The sequence below is a fragment of the Bos indicus x Bos taurus genome, chromosome 2 (assembly GCF_003369695.1).
Source record: "Bos indicus x Bos taurus breed Angus x Brahman F1 hybrid chromosome 2, Bos_hybrid_MaternalHap_v2.0, whole genome shotgun sequence".
In the NCBI taxonomy this organism is placed as follows: domain Eukaryota; kingdom Metazoa; phylum Chordata; class Mammalia; order Artiodactyla; family Bovidae; genus Bos; species Bos indicus x Bos taurus.
In genome coordinates, this window is record NC_040077.1 from 118,114,926 (window position 1) to 118,134,311 (window position 19,386).

The window sequence follows — 19,386 nt, forward strand, 5'->3', positions numbered from 1 at the left end:
TTTGGCCTGGGAATACGGAATGAAGCAGGGCAAAGACTAATAGAGTTTTGCCAAGAAAATGCACTGGTCATAACAAACACCCTCTCCCAACAATACAAGAGAAGACTCTACACATGGACATCACCAGATGGTCAACACCAAAATCAGATTGATTATATTCTTTGCAGCCAAAGATGGAGAAGCTCTATACAGTCAACAAAAACAAGACCAGGAGCTGACTGTGGCTCAGATCATGAACTCCTTATTGCCATATTCAGACTTAAATTGAAGAAAGTAGGGAAAACCACTAGACCATTCAGGTATGACCTAAATCAAATCCCTTATGATTATACAGCAGAAGTGAGAAATAGATTTAAGGGACTAGATCTGATAGATAGAGTGCTTGATGAACTATGGACTAAGGTATGTGACATTGTACAGGAGACAGGGATTAAGACCATCCCCATGGGAAAGAAACGCAAAAAAGCAAAATGGCTGTCTGGGGAGGGCTTACAAATAGCTGTGAAAAGAAGAGAAGCAAAAAGCAAAGGAGAAAAGGAAAGATATAAGCGTCTGAATGCAGAGTTCCAAAGAATAGCAAGAAGAGATAAGAAAGCCTTCTTCAGCGATCAATGCAAAGAAATAGAGGAAAACAACAGAATGGGAAAGACTAGAGATCTCTTCAAGAAAATTAGAGATACCAAGGGAACATTTCATGCAAGGAAGGGCTCGATAAAGGATAGAAATGGTATGGACCTAACAGAAGCAGAAGATATTAAGAAGAGCTGGCAAGAATACACAGAAGAACTGTACAGAAAAGATCTTCATGACCCAGATAATCATGATGATGTGATCACTGACCTAGAGCCAGACATCCTGGAATGTGAAATCAAGTGGGCCTTAGAAAGCATCACTAGGAACAAAGCTAGTGGAGGTGATGGAATTCCAGTTGAGCTATTTCAAGTCCTGAAAGATGATGCTGTGGAAGTGCTGCACTCAATATGCCAGCAAATTTGGAAAACTCAGCAGTGGCCGCAGGACTGGAAAAGGTCAGTTTTATTCCAATCCCAAAGAAAGGCAATGCCAAAGAATGCTCAAACTACCACACAATTGCACTCATCTCACACGCTAGTAAAGTAATGCTCAAAATTCTCCAAGCCAGGCTTCAGCAATACATGAACCGTGAACTTCCAGTTGTTCAAGCTGGTTTTAGAACAGGCAGAGGAACCAGAGATCAAATTGCCAGCCTCCACTGGATCATGGAAAAAGCAAGAGAGTTCCAGAAAAACATCTATTTCTGCTTTATTGACTATGCCAAAGCCTTTGACTGTGTGGATCAAAATAAACTGTGGAAAATTCTGAAAGAGATGGGAATTCCAGACCACCTGACCTGCCTCTTGAGAAATTTGTATACAGGTCAGGAAGCAACAGTTAGAACTGGACATGGAACAACAGACTGGTTCCAAATAGGAAAAGGAGCATGTCAAGGCTGTATATTGTCACTCTGCTTATTTAACTTATATGCAGAGTACATCATGAGAAACGCTGGGCTGGAAGAAGCACAAGCTGGAATCAAGATTGCCAGGAGAAATATCAATAACCTCAGATATGCAGATGACACCACCCTTATGGCAGAAAGTGAAGAGGAACTCAAAAGCGTCTTGATGAAGGTGAAAGAGTAGAGTGAAAAAGTTGGCTTAAAACTCAACATTCAGAAAACGAAGATCATGGCATCTGGTCCCATCACTTCATGGGAAATAGATGATGAAACAGTGGAAACAGTGTCAGACTTTATTTTTGGGGGCTCCAAAATCACTGCAGATGGTGACTGCAGCCATGAAATTAAAAGACGCTTACTCCTTGGAAGGAAAGTTATGACCAACCTAGATAGCATATTCAAAAGCAGAGACATTACTTTGCCAACAAAGGTCCATCTAGTCAAGGCTATGGTTTTTCCAGTGGTCATGTATGGATGTGAGAGTTGGACTGTGAAGAAGGCTCTGGGAGTTGGTGATGGACAAGGCCTGGCGTGCTGCAATTCATGGGGTCGCAAAGAGTCGGACACGACTCAGCAACTGAACTGAACTGAGTTTGAAGTCCCCTACCTTGGACACCTTCTCTCCCTGGTAACGACCATTTTAGTCTGGAACTTTCAAATCTAGAAGCTCTGGAGTGTTGTGGTTTGAGACCTCGGTGGTCGGGCGTTCTTGGTCGGGGTGGGTTGCCATGGCAAAGCACCAAGTGACTCACCCTGTACAGTCTCTCAGTGATGAAGAAGTTGTCTCGGAGGCCTTCGAAGAAGGGAAATGGCTTGTTGATGGCATAAGCGATCTCCAGCTTCTGTTGTATAAAATGCTGAAGAAGAGCCTTTTCCAAGGCCCTGGTCATGGTGTCTCTCCTACAAAAGGGGCACAAGAAGAAAGGAGAGTAAAGATTTTGCAGAGTTAGGGGAGCCACTCTCTGTGTTGCACAGGCATCTGGAGACAGGCATTCTGGTCCCAAAGGCATCCTTTAGCGGTCCACAAAGCCACCTCTGCTGAAAAGACTCATGGGCTTAGGAAGCAGTGACAGTGCTCAGCAACACAGAGGGCAAGGTGACCCACAATGTGACGCAGGAATCCCGAAGGGGCAGCTGGTAATAAACAGAGCCACTATGTACCGAGTGCTTCCTGTGTCCATTTCACATCTCAGAACAGACATGGCCGTGGGACATCACAATAGTTGACCATTTATAGGCCATGCAAAATATCAATAAGTTACAATAGGAAGAAAATGCAGCTTTGATATTCTTGACAAATTGTTGAGAAAAGGGAAGCAGTAACAAAAAATTCAATCACCTAGAGATTAAAAAAAAAAAAACACAAAATGAACACAGATCTTTTTTTCCAACTTTGTATCGAAGAGAAAATTGAACTGTAATTATGGAGACACAGGAGATTCAAGTTCAATCCCTGGGTCGGGAAGATCCCCTGGAGTAGGAAATGGCAACCCACTCCAGTATTCTTGCCTGGAAAATTCCATGGATAGAGGAGCCTGGTGGGTTGTAGTCCATGGGTTTGCAGAGTTGGACACGACTGAGCATGCCTGCACAATGATTTTCTAGGTATTTAATCCTAGTGGCAGATTGAGCTCCTCTGTCGCTTTCTCCTCATTCCCAAATATGTTAAGTTTAACAGAAAAAAAATATATGTTGCAAAAAACAATCATCACAACAGTACTAGAAAATAAGAGAAGATGCTATCAGGATAATGTGAAGAAATCCTAGAAGATAGAGAACCAGTGGGAAAGGAACTAACTAACTGTTCACCATCTGCGTAGGGGAAGGATATGGCAAAGATCAGCACAGAGCCAGAAAGCACCAGAACGACCACTTGCTAGGACGAGGAAGGGGGCCTGAATGACTAACTATACCACATCATTCAGAACAGAACATCCATCATATTCCTCACTCTTCATCTGTTGTGATTGCCAAGGAAGCACTTGAGGCACAGAGAGGTTAAATAACTAGCATAAAGTATTTGGTGGCCAAGCAGAACTCATCTGACCAAGGTCCCATTTCTCACTAGTGCAAGATATGGCAGGCATCTCATAGATGAGTATTCATGTGCATATTATGTAAAAGGGTCTTAAAAATGAATGAGCAAAGACAAACATCCAGTAAGGGAAAAACAAGACAAAAGACATATACAGACAACTGAGTCTAATGCACAATAAATATGTAAAAAACATGGTAACTCTATAGTAATCAGAGCCGTGTGAGCAAAGACAACTTTGTAAGTTTTGCCTGTCAAGTTGGTCAAGATACAAATAAAAGCAATAATCACAGACACTCCTGGTCCAGATACAAACAGGTCCCAACATTCTGGAGATTAATTTAGTAACCAGTACCAAATACCCTAAAATATATACCCCCTTGAGTCCTAAATTCCATTCCTGGGAATTTATTTCAAGAAAATAATCATGAATGTGCTTCAAGAAAAAGTATTGAAAAGTCAATACACTAGAGCAGAAATGAAATATCCTCTCTTGAGTTTCTCTTTCCCACTTGCTTCCCAGCTACTTCTGGTCGCTTGTGAATAATGAATGAGCTGCCCGTTGGGGGCAGAGTGCAGGATCACCCTTCATGGACAATGAAGAGCAAAACTTGAGTTCCAACCACAAAAACAAACTAGAATTTAGGGAATAAAGGACTGAGCTGTGTTTGCTTCCCCTCATCATTTGTCTTCTTTTTAACTGTCTCCTCTTAAACCCTACAGTCCCCTCTCTGACTCTTTGGAAAATACTATTTTACAAAGAAAGAGTCACAGTTGAAATTGTTTAGTTTTATGCAGCAGCTGCAGCTGCTGCCAGGACATGAACGGTAAAAGCCAATCACCCAAAGTGAATAAAGCAGACTAGACAAAAACCCACCTGGATGCTGAGATGGCTACGTGTTCGTGCCCCCTTCCAGATCCAGGGGCTGGTCTGGGGTGGCTCCTGGGAGACTGAGAAAAGGGCAGAGAGATACCAGTCGGCAAAACAGGAAGTCTCTGCTTTGCTACACACGAGGAGGGCCTGGCTTCCAGGAAAGGAAAGTGAAAGTACTCGGGCCGATCCTGCGGAGCTGCCTCGGTGTCCGCAGCCTCCCTCTACCTCCGGAAACAGGTGAGATTCCCGGGCATGTCGGGGCTGGGGAGGGGGATTGCGAGGATTGCTGCTTATCGGTACCATCCTGGGAGGCGGGTACAGAGGGGAGGAGGCCCAGGGGTCAGCCCCAGGGTCCCCAGGAACTGGGAATCTGCCGTCTGTTTGCCTCCCTACCCACCTCTATATTTCCCCAGGACTCCTCTTCCTTCTATACTTTTTGGAGTAATGAAGATGTACCCAAACTGAATTGTGGTGATCGTGACACAACTGAATAAATTTACTAGAGATTATCAAATTTAAGGGAAAGAAACAAAGCAGAGGTGAGGTGACTCAGAAATGCCTGTACTTTGTCAGGATAAAATTACTACCTAAGAAAATTGAAATCAAAGGCAGCCTGAACATGAACTGAAATCATGCGGTGGCAGGCAGACCTCCAGGCACCAAAGTGTCTTTGAACAGGCTGGCAGGTGGGAGCTGAGAGCGTGTGTAACCCAGATCTAGGGCAGAGTCGGGGCCAGGAGATGCCTCCAGGGAGGCAGGGAATGCCCGCTCTGTACAGCCCGTTAAAGATTTCTAATATGCAATGTTGTGTAGGGTCTGTGAGAAATCCTTTAATGTGGGAATCTGTTTAACTTTCTTTAAATCACTGCTTACTCCTTGGGAGAAAAGTTATGACCAACCTAGACAGCATATTAAAAAGCAGAGACATTACTTTGCCAACAAAGGTCCATCTAGTCAAGGCTATAATTTTTCCAGTAGTCATGTATGGATGTAAGAGTTGGACTATAAAGAAAGCTGAGCACTGAAGAATTGATGCTTTTGAATTATGGTGTTAGAGAAGACTCTTGAGAGTCCCTTGGACTGCAAGGAGATTCAACCAGTCCATCCTAAAGGAAATCAGTCCTGGGTGTTCATTGGAAGCGCTGATGTTGAAGCTGAAACCCCAATACTTTGGCCACCTGATGCAAAGAGCTGACTCATTTGAAAAGACCTTGATGCTGGGAAAAATTGAAGGCGGGAGGAGAAGGGATGACAGAGGATGAGATGGTTGGATGGCATCACTGACTCAATGGACATGAGTTTGAGTAAACTTGGGGAGTTGGTGATGGACAGGGAGGCCTGGTGTGCTGCGGTTCATGGGGTCGCAAAGAGTTGGACACGACTGAGCGACTGAACTGAACTGAACTGAACTGAAATCACTGATGCTCAAATGTATTCAGTCCATGGGTTCCCCTACCAGGACACATATGGTGTCCTATCCCTCAGAAAAAAGAAAACAAAACAAATGGGAAACACAGTTCTAAGGTCTAAGAATCCTTGAAACCAAGGTTAACCTACATGGGCAAGAGCTCAATTTTATTGAGGTGTAAAATACATCCATTGTTGGTGTGCATATGATGAGTGTTTACAAATAGAGTTACAACCACAATTAAGATACAGACCAAGCCTATCACCCCAGAAAGTTCCCTCCTCTCCGACCCCAGCATCAGGTAATCACTGATCTACTTTTTCTATTGACTATAGATTTGTTCTGCTTGTATTAAAGTTTTACATAAATGGAAACACCCAGTATGCACCTTTGTGTGTCTGGCTTCTTTTGAATCACAGTGCTTTTGAGATTCATCCTTGTTGTTGAAGGGCCAGTAATTTTTTTCCTCTTTAGGTGTGTGGCCCCACCTCATCCTATCTGATCACCACCATGTCACCAAGATAATCGATCTGTGTAATGTTCTTTAAGAGGCCCAGGTGATCCAGATCTGTTTTGACTGTGTTATAACAAAGGACAGGTGAGTTAATATAACTTCAAGAAAAGCTGTGAATGAATAATCTTATCTGTCCTGTGAGAATAAAAAGTTTCTGATCCCCCTTTTTAATCAGAATGGAAAGAATATATTTGTCAAATCAGTGGCCACATACATGGCCTGGGCTGGGGATCTTACTGCCTAGACTGCCTATTTTCTTATTCCAGTCCTCCAGCCTTCTTATAAATTCTTTGAGCTACCCAATATACTTCTAAGAAATTGATTTTCTGCCTGAGTTAGTCTGAGTCAGTTTTGGTTAATTGTACCCCCACATCCCAACTAATTAAAAAGTTGGTTGTTGCTTTTGAGTTGCCAAGTCATGTCTGACTCTTTTTTGAACCCATAGACTATAGTCCACCAGATTCCTCTGTACATGGGGTTTCCCAGGCAAGAATACTGGAGTGGGTTGCCATTTCTTACTTCAGGGGATCCTCCTGATCCAGGGATCAAACCCATGTCTCCTGCTTGACAGTCAGATTCTTTACCACTGAGACACCCAAAAAGCTGGTAGCAGAGAGTGAATTGTGGGCAACAGATCTTCACAGAAATGTCATCAATCTGAGATGGGTTATCTGACCTAATTAGACATAAATAAATAATTTAAAAAAAAACATAAATAAATAAACCAATAGTGTTCAAAGATGAGTAGACGTCAGTAAGTTAATAGCAAATTAACTAATAACATTGGATTGTGATCAGGACTCTGCAATTCACACATCTATTCTAAATGTCAGATCTTAGCACACTTAACAAAACGGAGAGACATTTTTTCAGGGAGAAAGAAAGTATTAACTTGCTTTCAAAGATTATCACCTACTTGACCTAAGTCTGGGTGGGAGAAAAGAGCAAGGAGGCAGGTCAGAATCTCCTCATCCCCCAGGTCATATGGAAGAAGAAGGAGACAACGCTACCCCTCCATTATGAGCCAGGGACCATCTGATGGTCATCAGTGGGCTTGCACCAGACATCCCTGATCTTATCCTAGAGACACTGATTCCCTAGTGAACACAGAGGAAAACTGGCAGTGGGAAAACAGAAGCTAAAGTTCCTATCATTATCTGGCTAATGCAGAATATTGCCAAGTTAAATTTTCTTGTAAATTTGGCATAAATACCCCCTAATCCCTAATCTTACTACCATCAGCTGAGGAACACCAAAGACCCTGTGCTTATAAGCAAAAAAGGCGGCATATTTATGCCAGCTGGTCTAGTCTGTGTCCGACTTTATTGGGGCCACTGTGTTCAGTGGAGTTCAAAAACCAAGGACAACGATGCCCGACAGAGGCAGGGTTTACTAGCCTCTTTGCCAACAAAGTGAGGGAGAGAGAGAGGTGGGCAGTCCCAGGTATGTCAGCACCTGGTAGGCACACAGACCCTGCCCACTGGGCTCATCACGTCCTGGCACCTGATTGGGGGAAAGAGAACAGACGAGGGTAGAGAGGTAGAAATCTTCTGCCCCCATACTTGGAAAACATATTTATGCAGATTTTCGAGCATACCTATAGTGAGCCAGAAGCACTGGGATTCAGTGAGACATACTTCGGAAACACTACTTGGAGGTCCCCAGTTCTCACCTACTTTGGCCCATGACTCTCACCAAGACCCTGGAATCTACAGACACCTTGACTGCCATTCACCTCTATCTTTGCCCCATTGTCCTGCCTGGATTTCTATTCGTCTGGTTTTACTTATTTATCTGTGCTTTGCCCCTGTTCCTTTATCTTTCAACTTTACGCTGATGTAGTGTGCTTTTCCTGAGTGCCTGTTAAGTCGCTTCAATCCTGTCTGACTCTTTGAGACCCTGTTGGGCTCCTCTGTCTGTGAGATTCTCCAGGCAAGAATAACTGGAGTGGGTTGCCATGCCCTCCTCCAGACCCAGGGATGGAATCAGCTTCCAGACCCAGGGATGGAACCAGCTTCTCTTATGTCTCCTGCATTGGCAGGTGGGTTCTTTACCACTAGCTCCATCAAACTTTTCCAAAGTTGCTCCAAATCCTTTACAAAATGAGAGCTGGCTATAAATGAAAAAATGATGTACAAACATAAATGTAACACACTTGTTGCTAGCATCATCACTTTGTCCTTTAAGATGTAGGGAGTCTTAGTGCTAAACCCTGCTCCCATCCAATGAAAAGCCTGTCACTTTGAGATTTCAGAGACTAGTTGAAGCTCAATTTTTTTCCTAAGCACTCCTGGCTGCATTTGAAAAGTGCCCATAGATTCAAGAAAACTTAGAATTGCACATCAGGCTTCTCTGCCCAAACTTAGCTCTTCCTTCTGGTTGCAGGAGTTGGGAGAGATCTTTTTGGCCTCTGGCTGCTTTCCAGAAATTTTGAAGAATATTTTCTCCAGCATTTCGGTTCTCTCCAGTCCTGGGTCTGAATATTGGATCTGAATACTGGGTCTGATTCATCCAATCCAGGCTCACGACTGTGCCGGGTCAGCCCATGGGCGTATGGCGTATGAGAAAATCTGAAATGTCTGACTTTCCTTTTTTTGCTTCTCACAGCCACCTTGGCAGGGGGCAGGAGCAAACGTGGTTTCTTCCTCCTAGTCAGCACTGTGCCACTTCACCTCAAAACGCGTCTGATCTGTTTGAGTTCAAGGAGTCTTCCTGCCCTCTCCTCTTTGCAGGAGCGAGGCGTTCCCTCTCTTCTGTGGGTGCTCTGTTCCTCCTCCCTGGGGGCTGAGACTGGGAGGAGGAAAGACCAGCGTGTTGAAGGCACCCAGTTCAGCTGTTTCACTTTGCTTTTATCCTTTAGGTGCCGAACCCAGGGGCTGATAGATGGGCAGACTTTCTCGTCACAGCTCCGGGAAAGGACAGAGGCAATGAAAATCTAAGCAAGAGTGATCTGGGGCTGGCTCCATGGTCTAAGAAGAAGATGGCAAGTGCAGGCAGCCCCTCTAACTGCAGGTTAGTCCTGGCCTCCTGTGTCCTGCGCCTCTCCTAAGGAGAGAGCATGTCCTGGCGCCCGTGCTCGTTGTTTCTGCCTACCCGGTCTCAGCCTGAGGCATAAACAGAATGAGATGACAAATCAATCAGTTAATGAGTGGAGGCGATTTCACAAATGGCGGTGGATTAGCCGTGGGGAAAGCTGAAGGACACCTTGACTGATGCCCCCTTCTTATTTCCCTGTAACTGCCATGAAGCTGGGTGGGCCCTGTTGGAACTCCCCGGCCCCTCGGAGGCTTGCAGCAAGGTTGGGTGAGTCCTCGTGCCCTCTGAGCCCTCTCATTCCCCCCAGTGCCTTCTCCATCCCTACCTCCAAAGACAATTCTGTCCAGGAAGCATCTTTTTAGAAAAATTAACATCCAAATTGATGGCCCAACTGTTGTTAAAAATGTTGCGCGGTTTCTGGGTGGTGAGGGGTCCCAGTTTTGTCAGAGCCCTGAGTCTGAGAGTCAACTCAGGAACTCGCTAGGAGGAACTGAAAGTAGATGGGGCTCAACACGAATGAATGCAAACAGGCAGGGAGGGAGCAGCTGTCTTTTCTATTCTGGGAGGTTTTACACATCGGGCTAGAGAAAGAGGGAAATTGTCTTTGAAAAAGAGAAGACTTATTGTCAACCATCAATCTACTTTTAGTGGTAAACAATTTCAGCAATGTAAAAGTGTATCATAACTCCTCTAACCTGGGCTGCCAAGCTGGGGGCTATTTCTGGCACTAGCTGGGCCCCAGCATTTCTACCTGCTGTGGTGCAGCCTGCCAGGTCCTTAGTGCCCAGCGCCCTTTCTCCTGGAGGCTGACTGCATCCCTGCTCCCACTTGCTCCTGAGAGATGGGAGAATGAGCCAGTGGAGCTTGAAGTCCAACTAGCCTTTGGCTTCCAGGCAGGAAAAGAAAAGCTCTGAGGTGGGGTAATGCTGATCTCACAGAATGAGCTAGGAGGGGGTACATCTGCTTCTATTTTCTGGAAGAGGTTATAGTTGAAGTGGTTTGGTAGAATTCACTAGTGATACCATCTGGGCCTGGTGCTTTCTTTTTTGGAAGGCTATTATTTATTGATTCAGTTCCTTTAATAGATACAGACCTGTTCAGATGAGCTATCTGTTTGTGTGAGCTTCGGCAGTTTGTTTCAAGGTTTGCCCATTTTATCAAATTTGTAGGGACAGCGTAATCTGTAGTATTATTTCTTTACTATCCTTTCAATGTTCACAGGGTTAATAGTGATGAGCCCTGTTTTGTTTTTGATATTGGTAATTTCTGCCATCATTTTCTTTATTAGTCTAGATAGAAGTTTATCAATTTAAAAAAATTAGCTTCTGGTTTCATTGGTTTTTTTCTGCTTTCCTGTTTCAGTGTTATTAATTATTACCTGATTTTTATGATTTCTTCTGCTTGACGTAGGCTTAAATTTCTCCTTTTTCTCTAGTTTCTTCAGATGGAAGCTTGTGTTATTGATTTAGATCTTTCTTCTAATATGCATTTTAACACCACACATGTTTCTCTAAGCACCTTTGTGCTGCATTCTGTAACTTTTGTGAAAGTGTGTTTTCATTTTAATTTTGTTCTAAATAATTTTAAATTTCCCTGGAGACTTCTTTAATTCTAGAAATAGGCTGTTTTGTCTTTAAGTATTCTGGAATTTTCAAAATACACAGGTATATTTCTACTTTTATATTTTCTACAGGTTATTTCTACTTTTATTGCTGTCTGAGAATATAATTTTTTCTGATTTATTTTCCTTTTAATTTGTTAAGATAAGTTTTACAGCTCAGAATGTGGTGCCTTTTAGTAAATATTTCAGGTGAGCATGAGTGGTGTGTATATTTTGTCACTGTAGAATAAATAGTCTTTAAGTGTCAAGTAAATCAGATTGGTGGTGCTGTTCAGGTCAACTATATTTTTACTTACTTTCTGCCTCCTTGTTCTATCAATTACTAAAAGAGGGGAATTGAACTCTCCAACAACAGAAGTGGATTTGTCTATTTCTTCTTGTAGTTCTATCAAATTTTGTCTCGTATTTTGATGCTACTTAGATGAGTTGCATACACATTAAGGATTACTAACTCTTCTTGGAGAAATTTTCTCTTTATACAATACTTCCCTTTGTCTCTGAAATTTTCCTTACTTGAGGTTTTCTCTGAAATTAGTATAGCTAATACCACTTTCCTGGGATTAATGCTGGCATGGCACTTCTTCATCCCTTCACTTTTAACCCATCTGTGTTTTATGTTTAAGATTCCTTTCTCAAAGACAATATATAGTTGGGTGTTACTTTTTCACTCTGTCAATCTCTGTCTTTTAATTGGTGTATTTAGACCATTTATATTTAAAGTGATTATTCCTGTGGTTGGATTAAAATCTATCATGTTTGTAACTGTTTTTTATTCATTGTGCTTATTTGCTTCCATTTTTTCCCCTTTCTTTTTCTGCCTGTTTGTTTAATTGAACATTTTATAGAGCATTTTGTGATTTTATTTTCTCTTCTCTCTTAGTCCGTCAAATATACTTCTTTTAGAACATTTTATTGGTTTCCCTAGAGTTTGCAATATATATTTACAACTAACCGTATCTACTCTGAATTAAGCTATATTGCTTCTTGTTTGGTGCTATACATTAACATATTTTGTCTCTCCTATTTTCTTTGTATTTCCCTAAGAATTTATTAAATAGAGCCTTTCAGCTCTTTCAGCTATCAGATCAGATCAGTCGCTCAGTCGTGTCCGAGTCTTTGCAACCCCATGAATTGCAGCACGCCAGCCCTCCCTGTCCATCACCAACTCCCAGAGTTCACTCAGACTCACGTCCATCGAGTCAGTGATGCCATCCAGCCATCTCATCCTCTGTTGTCCCCTTCTCCTCTTGCCCCCAATCCCTCCCAGCATCAGAGTCTTTTCCAATGAGTCAACTCTTTGCATGAGGTGGCCAAAGTACTAGAGTTTCAGCTTTAGCATCATTCCTTCCAAAGAAATCCCAGGGCTGATCTCCTTCAGAATGGCTGATCTCCTTGCAGTCCAAGGGACTCTCAAGAGTCTTCTCCAACACCACAGTTCAAAAGCATCAATTCTTTGGTGCTCAGCCTTCTTCACAGTCCAACTCTCACATCCATACATGACCACAGGAAAAACCATAGCCTTGACTAGATGGACCTTTGTTGGCAAAGTAATGTCTCTGCTTTTTAATATGCTATCTAGGTTGGTCATAGCTTTCCTTCCAAGGAGTAAGCATCTTTTAATTTCATGGCTGCAGTCACCATCTGCAGTGATTTTGGAGCCCAGAAAAATAAAGTCTGACACTGTTTCCACTGTTTCCCCATCTATTTCCCATGAAGTGGTGGGACCGGATGCCATGATCTTCGTTTTCTGAATGTTCAGCTTTAAGCCAACTTTTTCACTCTCCACTTTCACTTTCATCAAGAGGCTTTTGAGTTCCTCTTCACTTTCTGCCATGAGGGTGGTGTCATCTGCATATCTGAGGTTATTGATATTTCTCCCGGCAATCTTGATTCCAGCTTGTGTTTCTTCCAGTCCAGTGTTTCTCATGATGTACTCTGCATATAAGTTAAATAAACAGGGTGACAATATACAGCCTTGATGAACTCCTTTTCCTATTTGGAACCATTCTGTTGTTCCATGTCCAGTTCTAACTGTTGCTTCCTGACCTGCATACAAATTTCTCAAGAGGCAGATCAGGTGGTCTGGTATAATCCTCACTTATTATTATACTGGAGCCCTCTTGATGAAGAGGTAAGGTACAGAGAAAACATTCTTTAGTCTTATGATTAAATTCCAATCTTGTAGAGGAACTGTGTTCCTAGACTGTAATTTTCAGAACGACTTCTTAGATATTTTCTCTTTCCTCACTCCATTAAATGATATAGAAGCCTAGAAGGAGCTGGATTTTGAGGTAATTGCCCTTCCCCTGGGTCCCCAGGAGTTTCTCATTCTCATGTAAATCCACATTCAGTCTCCATTTAAACTTACCATTTAAGTGTTTCTGTGGTCTATGACTCTAAGTGGCTTCTATTCCAGATAGCTGATTTCATCTGTAATTCCCTGGATTTGTCTATCAATCAGTTTTGGGGGTGACAGTTTGCCCTATCACTTCAGTTTTCCTGTGTGTACATGAAATGCATTGATATTCAGGTTGTTTAGCTTTTTTCTTTTTGTAAGGATGTCAGTGATGACTTCTTAGGTCTTTGCATTGTTAGAACTGAAACCAAAAATTGAACTTTTAAAACCACTACAACTTAGATTTTTTTCCTTAAAACTTTTATATTAAAATTTTGGTTCTATTGTAATATTATCTTATAGCCAGAACATGCAACCTATTTAATATCTCCTTATTATTATTTATTTAGATCAATTCAGGGCCCAATATTTGGTATGCTCTTGTGTTTATGACCAAGTTATTAATACATATATTTTGCAATTTTAAAAACTTATATCCCATATATCTTTTAAAATACACTTGTGGAGTTGAAAATTTAAAGTAAAAATTTTTAACAACCTTGAAAGATTTGCCCATTGGTAGTCTTAAATGTTATTAAAATACAGATATTGTGAATTTTGCTCTCTGTCTTGTTTGCAATTCTTTACTATTAGTCACTTGCCCATTTTTTTACTTTTAACATTTTTAATGTCACTTTGTTGTTGTTGTATCTTTGGTAGTTGTATCACAGCTAAATTGTATCTTTGACAGATGAAAATTTCATCTACATAAAATGACGCATATCTTCTTGCTTATAAATTTTGAGGGAACTTTTAATATCTAATGCTTCTCCATTTTTCTCCATTTAAGAAACACTGTATGTTTTCTTTACTTTTATCTTTTGTAAGATTTATAGTCTCATTTTCATTCTATTTGTTACCCTTATGATTTCTAATTAATTCTCAAGTATATGTTTCTCTAATTCAACACATCAAATGTGAAGCCAGCCCATTTGAGTTTAGTGTCTTTGAAATAAATAATTTAACACAGTTTTTTAACTTGCCCATATTTGGTTTGTTAAAATTTTTAATATACTCTGAAGTTTTTTATTAAGTTTACTCTAAGTTTAGTGTAAGTTTACTGCGTTTATTACTATATGCAATATATATCCTCTCTTTCTAGAATAGGTCTTCTGAAATTTTTTTTGTTTTTGAACCCTCTATATTCTGAAATATTATTAGGAATTCCAAAGAATTAGCTTTTGCTCATGTAGATTATACCTATTAATATTTACTGTATGAGAAAGTAGAACTTTGGACAATTAAATATATTTATTTACTCATTCATTTAATAATAATAATGATGGTGAGAACTCATTACTTGCTAACATAAATGACATATTTTATGAAAAATAACTATGTCTTCTAAAATAAACTGGTGAGATTAGCGATGTTCACATTTTTGCAAATCTAATAGCTGATTCTGTAGAGAACAGCTTGATTCTCCTATCTGCTTCTTCATTCAATCTCTTGTGATACCACTGGCCATGTATTCTCTGGAAAAATTTACTATACATTTGTAAGAGGATGAGAGAAAAAAGGGTAAATAACATCTTATATGAAAATAGTTTTGGCTTTGATGACACCTGAAAGGGTTTTGCACAAAATCCCCAGGGTCCCCAGATCACACTTTGAGAATTACTGTTGTAAAATAATTTTGAGATGTACTTTCTGTTTTCAAATGAAATTTACAGTTTTTAGACATTAGTATTTTAGCTGTTTTTAGTAATGCCTTCCACTTCTTGTATAACAGAACTTGCTGGTATTGATTTCCTGATTCTCTTATTATAAACATCAGCAAATAATTTGTCCCAGACCATGTGTCAGTAAGATTGGAGTAGATTATTGTATTGTAATGAGCTTCCCCAGTGGCTTAGCGGGTAAAGAATCCGCCTGCAACACAAGAGCCATAGGAGATGCAGGTTCGATCCCTGGGTTGGGAAGATCCCGTAGAAGAGGAAATACTGACCCACTCTAGCATTCTTGCCTGAAAAAAATCCCATGGATCAAGGAGCCTGGTGGGCTACAGTCCAAAGGGTTGCAAAGCATGGGACACGACTGAGCGACTAAGCACCACAGCACATTCCTTTGGAACAGACAGTTCTAAAAATCTCACGGGTCCCTGGCTGCTTCAGGGACTCCTCATCCTGGACTGTCTCCGACTGGTGGAGAGCCACCATCTGAAATGACAGCCATCACAGCAAGCTGAGGTACGGTGAGCATGACTCATGTGCTGGCTCCGAATTCCTCTCCAAAGTGACACCCATCAGCACAAGAAGGCAAGAAGGTGCAACCCTACCTTTGCCCAGAAGGAAAGAACTTTGAGGGCTTCCCTGGTGGCTCTGATGGTACAGAATCCGCCTGCAATGCAGGAGACCTGGGTTCGATCCCTGGGTTGGGAAGATCCCCTGGAGGAGGGCGTGACAACACACTCCAGTATCTTGCCTAGAATTCCATGGACAGAGGAGACTGGCAGGCTACTACTGTCCATGGGGTCACAAAAAGCTGGACACGACTGAGCAACTAAGCACACACACACAGAATATTGAACACTGAAGACTGTGTGACCAACACAGAGCGCGCGCGAGTGATGTGTTTTCTGAGCCTTGGTACAGCTATTTTTCCTTCACATTTCACACACGAATGACTGAACAGGGCATATATGTTTTACTCATTTCCTTTTAATTCTGAATCTACACACTAGCATAACTATTTTAGACAGTCAGATGTTTCAAATTTGCTTTCCCTTTCTCCTTTACAATTTTTTTCCAGCTATGTTCTGGAAAAATTCTGTTGTCTTTATTTTATGATCATTTGAGTTAAACTTTAAAAAAAAAAAAAAAAAATTCAGTAATCTTTTAAAATTTCCAGGCCCATTATCTTATTTTCTGGTCTTTTCTTCTTGGCATCCTGGACATAATATCATCTCTTCTGTGTATTTTTTAAAGAAACTCTGTTTCCTATAACATTTCTATTTATGCTGGAGTAGTTTTTGCTCTCTGATCATCTTGGTCCCACCCTTTCATGCTGTTGGTTTCCATGAACGGCTGTGGTCTATAATTGTTCATTCTTAAGGGCAAGGCACTGATAAGCTAGCTTGGGACTCCGTTTAATGAGATGGGCTTGAAAACTTGTGGCTTTTCTGGGTGGATCCCAAATGGCCAAAGGCGAAGAAGTTTTTTCCCTGAGTCATTTGCAGTTTCCTTAAGAAGGAACCTCTAGTCTCCTGCCTAGATGGAGAAGTTCTATGTCGGGGTCAGGGAGGAGTAAGGGAGCACATTGATTTATATTTTCTCCTTTCAAACAACCCCTCTGTTTTCATTCTTGTGTCTTCTTCACTGCCTGCTCTACCTCCCCAGGGGCCTCTAAGGCACACTAGGCCTCTCTCTGACCCCTGGGAGCATCCACCACCAGTAATAGTGATGAACGTTCTGACCACTTTTTCAGACTTTGGTTTAAGTATCCCATCTAATCCTTTTATCTTAGTCATTATGACTTTAATTCCTTTACTAATGTTTTATAGGACTCTCTAGCGAGAGAGGAGGAAAAGCACTTGTTTTCAATCAACTATCTTTAACCAGAAGTCTTTTTCATTTTTTAAGGAATTCAATGAAGAAATGGATTTTTTTCTATCATGATGTGTATTTGGAGAATGGGAAATTCCAGTGACCCTCTTACAGTGGGATAAAAAATATCCTATGAGTCTATGTACCTTTTAGCAACACCAAGAAGTGGATTAAGAAATTATCAGCAAGGGAAACAATTTATCAAGCAAGAATCAGAATTACAAAGCTTTTCGAGTACTAAAATTACTTCTCAGAGATGTGGTTATGTCTGAAATCCAGAGCTCTTATAGTTCTTAGTGCATATAACACTTCCACAGACAGGTTAAGATACAGAACAACCCTGTCCTAGTTTTGAATATTCATACACACCTCTATATTAGACCAAAGAGAACGACATATTCTCAACATTTAATTGAAACTTTATCAGATAAAAGTCTTTGACCTAATGTTATGATGTGGAATGCCATTCCTGCCTCTGCAGTTACAGATGGGAGTGGTTTATTTCTCTTATACCTTCCAGAGATTTCTTCTATTTGTTATTAACTAAGAAGACTTTCAGTTCAGTGGTAGATTCTGTAGTATTATCTCAGTTTATTTTTTATTTCTTTGTAACTTTTTTTTGATGATGTGTATTTGTCAGAATTCTTCAGAGAAACAGAACCAATAGGCTGTATTGTGTGTATGTGTGTGTGTGTGTGTGTGTGTGTGTGTGTGGAAAGAGAGAGAGATCTATTAATAAGGAATTGTCTCACACAATAATGGAGGCCAGCAAGTCCGAAGTCTGCTATGGGCCAGCAGCCCAGAGACCCTGCAGAGTCTCTGAAAGGAGTCAGCTGGAGAATTCCTTCTTAGTCAAGGAGGTTGGTCTTTTTGTTTTATTCAGGCCTTCAACTGATTGCATGAGGCCCAGCTCACATTATGTAGGGCAAACTGCTTACTCAAATTTCACCAATTTAACGTAAAATAGTAGTCTTATCCTCCCAATCCCTCCAGTTTGACACTTAAAATTAACCGTCACAATATCATTATAAATTCCTATAAAGTTTTATCATTTTAAATTTCAGTGTTTTCCAAAGAGAGTTTGGGTGAAAGTCTCTTTACGGTAGTTGTAAGTAGCACAGGGTGAGCTCTTTAAGGTTCAGGTCTTCCTTAAGCCCAGGGTGTTCTTCCACTACACCCTCGATTATTCTCTAAGTAGATTCCATCTATTCTGGCCCTTCCACAAGAGCATAGTTTTATCCATGTGGACTCTCCACTGAGTATCTATCATCAAAAAGGCAAATAACACATGTTGGTGGGGATGTAGAGAAAAGGGAGCCTTCCTATATTGCTGATGTAAATTGGTGCAGCCGTTGTAGAAAACAATATGGAACTTCCTCAAAAAACTAAAAATACAATATGACTCAGCAATTTCACTCTTGGGTATATATCTGAATAAAGCAATAACACCAATTTGAAAGATATATGCACCCCAGTTCTTCTAGCAGCATTAGTTGCCATTGTCTTTATATATATATATGGCTTCCCTGGAGCCTCAGATGGTAAAGAATCTGCCTGAAATGCAGGAAACTCGGCTTCAATCCCTGGGTCAGGAAGAATCCCGTGGAGAAGGGAATGGCTACCCACTCCAGTATTCTTGCCTGGAGAATCTCATGCACAGAGAAGTCTGGTGGGCTACAGTCTATGGGAGTTGCAAAGAATCGGAAATGACTGAGTGACTAGCTTTCTTTTCATATATATATATTAACTTTCTTTTCATATATATATATATATATTCCATATGTATATGGAATACTGTGTGCTGTGCTGTGCTTAGTCACTCGATCTTTGTGACCCCATGGACTGTAGCCCACCAGGCTCCTCTGTCCTTGGGATTCTCCAGGCAAGAATACTGGAGTGCGGTGCCATTTCTTTTTCCATATGGAATACTACTCAGCAATAAATAATGAATGAAATTTTGCCAGTTGCCACAACATATATGGATACTAAGTGAAGTAAGTCAGACAGAGAAAGATAAATACTGGATGATATCACTTACATATGGAATCTAAAAACTACAATCAACTAATGAATATAACAAAGAAGAAGCAAATTCATAGATTTAGAACTCAAACTAGTGATTACCAGTGGGGAGAAATGGGGGAGAGGGAATTTAGAGTGGAAGACTGGGAGATACAAACTATTGAGTGTAACATAGGCTGCAACGATGTATTGTACAACATGGGGAATTATAGATAGTATTTTGTCATAACTGTAAATAGAATGTAACCTTGAAAAATTGTATAAAAATACATGCAGTGAATATTCATGTAGAAAAAAGAATCGTCATTATAGTATACCATTTCATATATAAAGCATTCAGAAGCTATAAAAAAAAGAAAATAAAATCTAAGGAAAGTTATGACCAACCTAGACAGCATATTAAAAAGCAGAGACATTACTTTGCCAACAAAGGTCCGTCTAGTCAAGGCTGTGGTTTTT

General features: G+C 40.9%; 2 protein-coding genes across 25 annotated transcripts in view; one reads left to right on the plus strand and one right to left on the minus strand.

Annotated features, from left to right (window-relative positions):
• SP110 (SP110 nuclear body protein) overlaps nt 1-4,528 on the minus strand; it is a 49,655-nt gene extending 45,127 nt beyond the window's left edge. For 2 of the 3 annotated variants that reach the window (XM_027515853.1, XM_027515834.1), the window contains exons 1-2: nt 4,390-4,528; nt 2,230-2,377 (exon numbers count right to left, since the gene is read on the minus strand). In XM_027515853.1, the coding sequence (XP_027371654.1) occupies nt 2,230-2,367 (138 nt within the window). In that variant the 5' untranslated portion in view covers nt 2,368-2,377; nt 4,390-4,528. The remainder of the gene's footprint in view (nt 1-2,229; nt 2,378-4,389) is intronic. The other variant, XM_027515843.1, reaches the window with a different exon arrangement.
• Nucleotides 4,526-19,386, plus strand: part of SP140 (SP140 nuclear body protein) — an 81,265-nt gene continuing 66,404 nt past the window's right edge. For 20 of the 22 annotated variants that reach the window (XM_027515646.1, XM_027515694.1, XM_027515703.1 and 17 more), the window contains exons 1-2: nt 4,526-4,623; nt 9,169-9,320. In XM_027515646.1, the coding sequence (XP_027371447.1) occupies nt 9,289-9,320 (32 nt within the window). In that variant the 5' untranslated portion in view covers nt 4,526-4,623; nt 9,169-9,288. Of the gene's footprint in view, nt 4,624-6,268; nt 6,393-9,168; nt 9,612-19,386 lie in introns of all 22 variants that reach the window. The other 2 variants (XM_027515654.1, XM_027515683.1) reach the window with 2 other exon arrangements.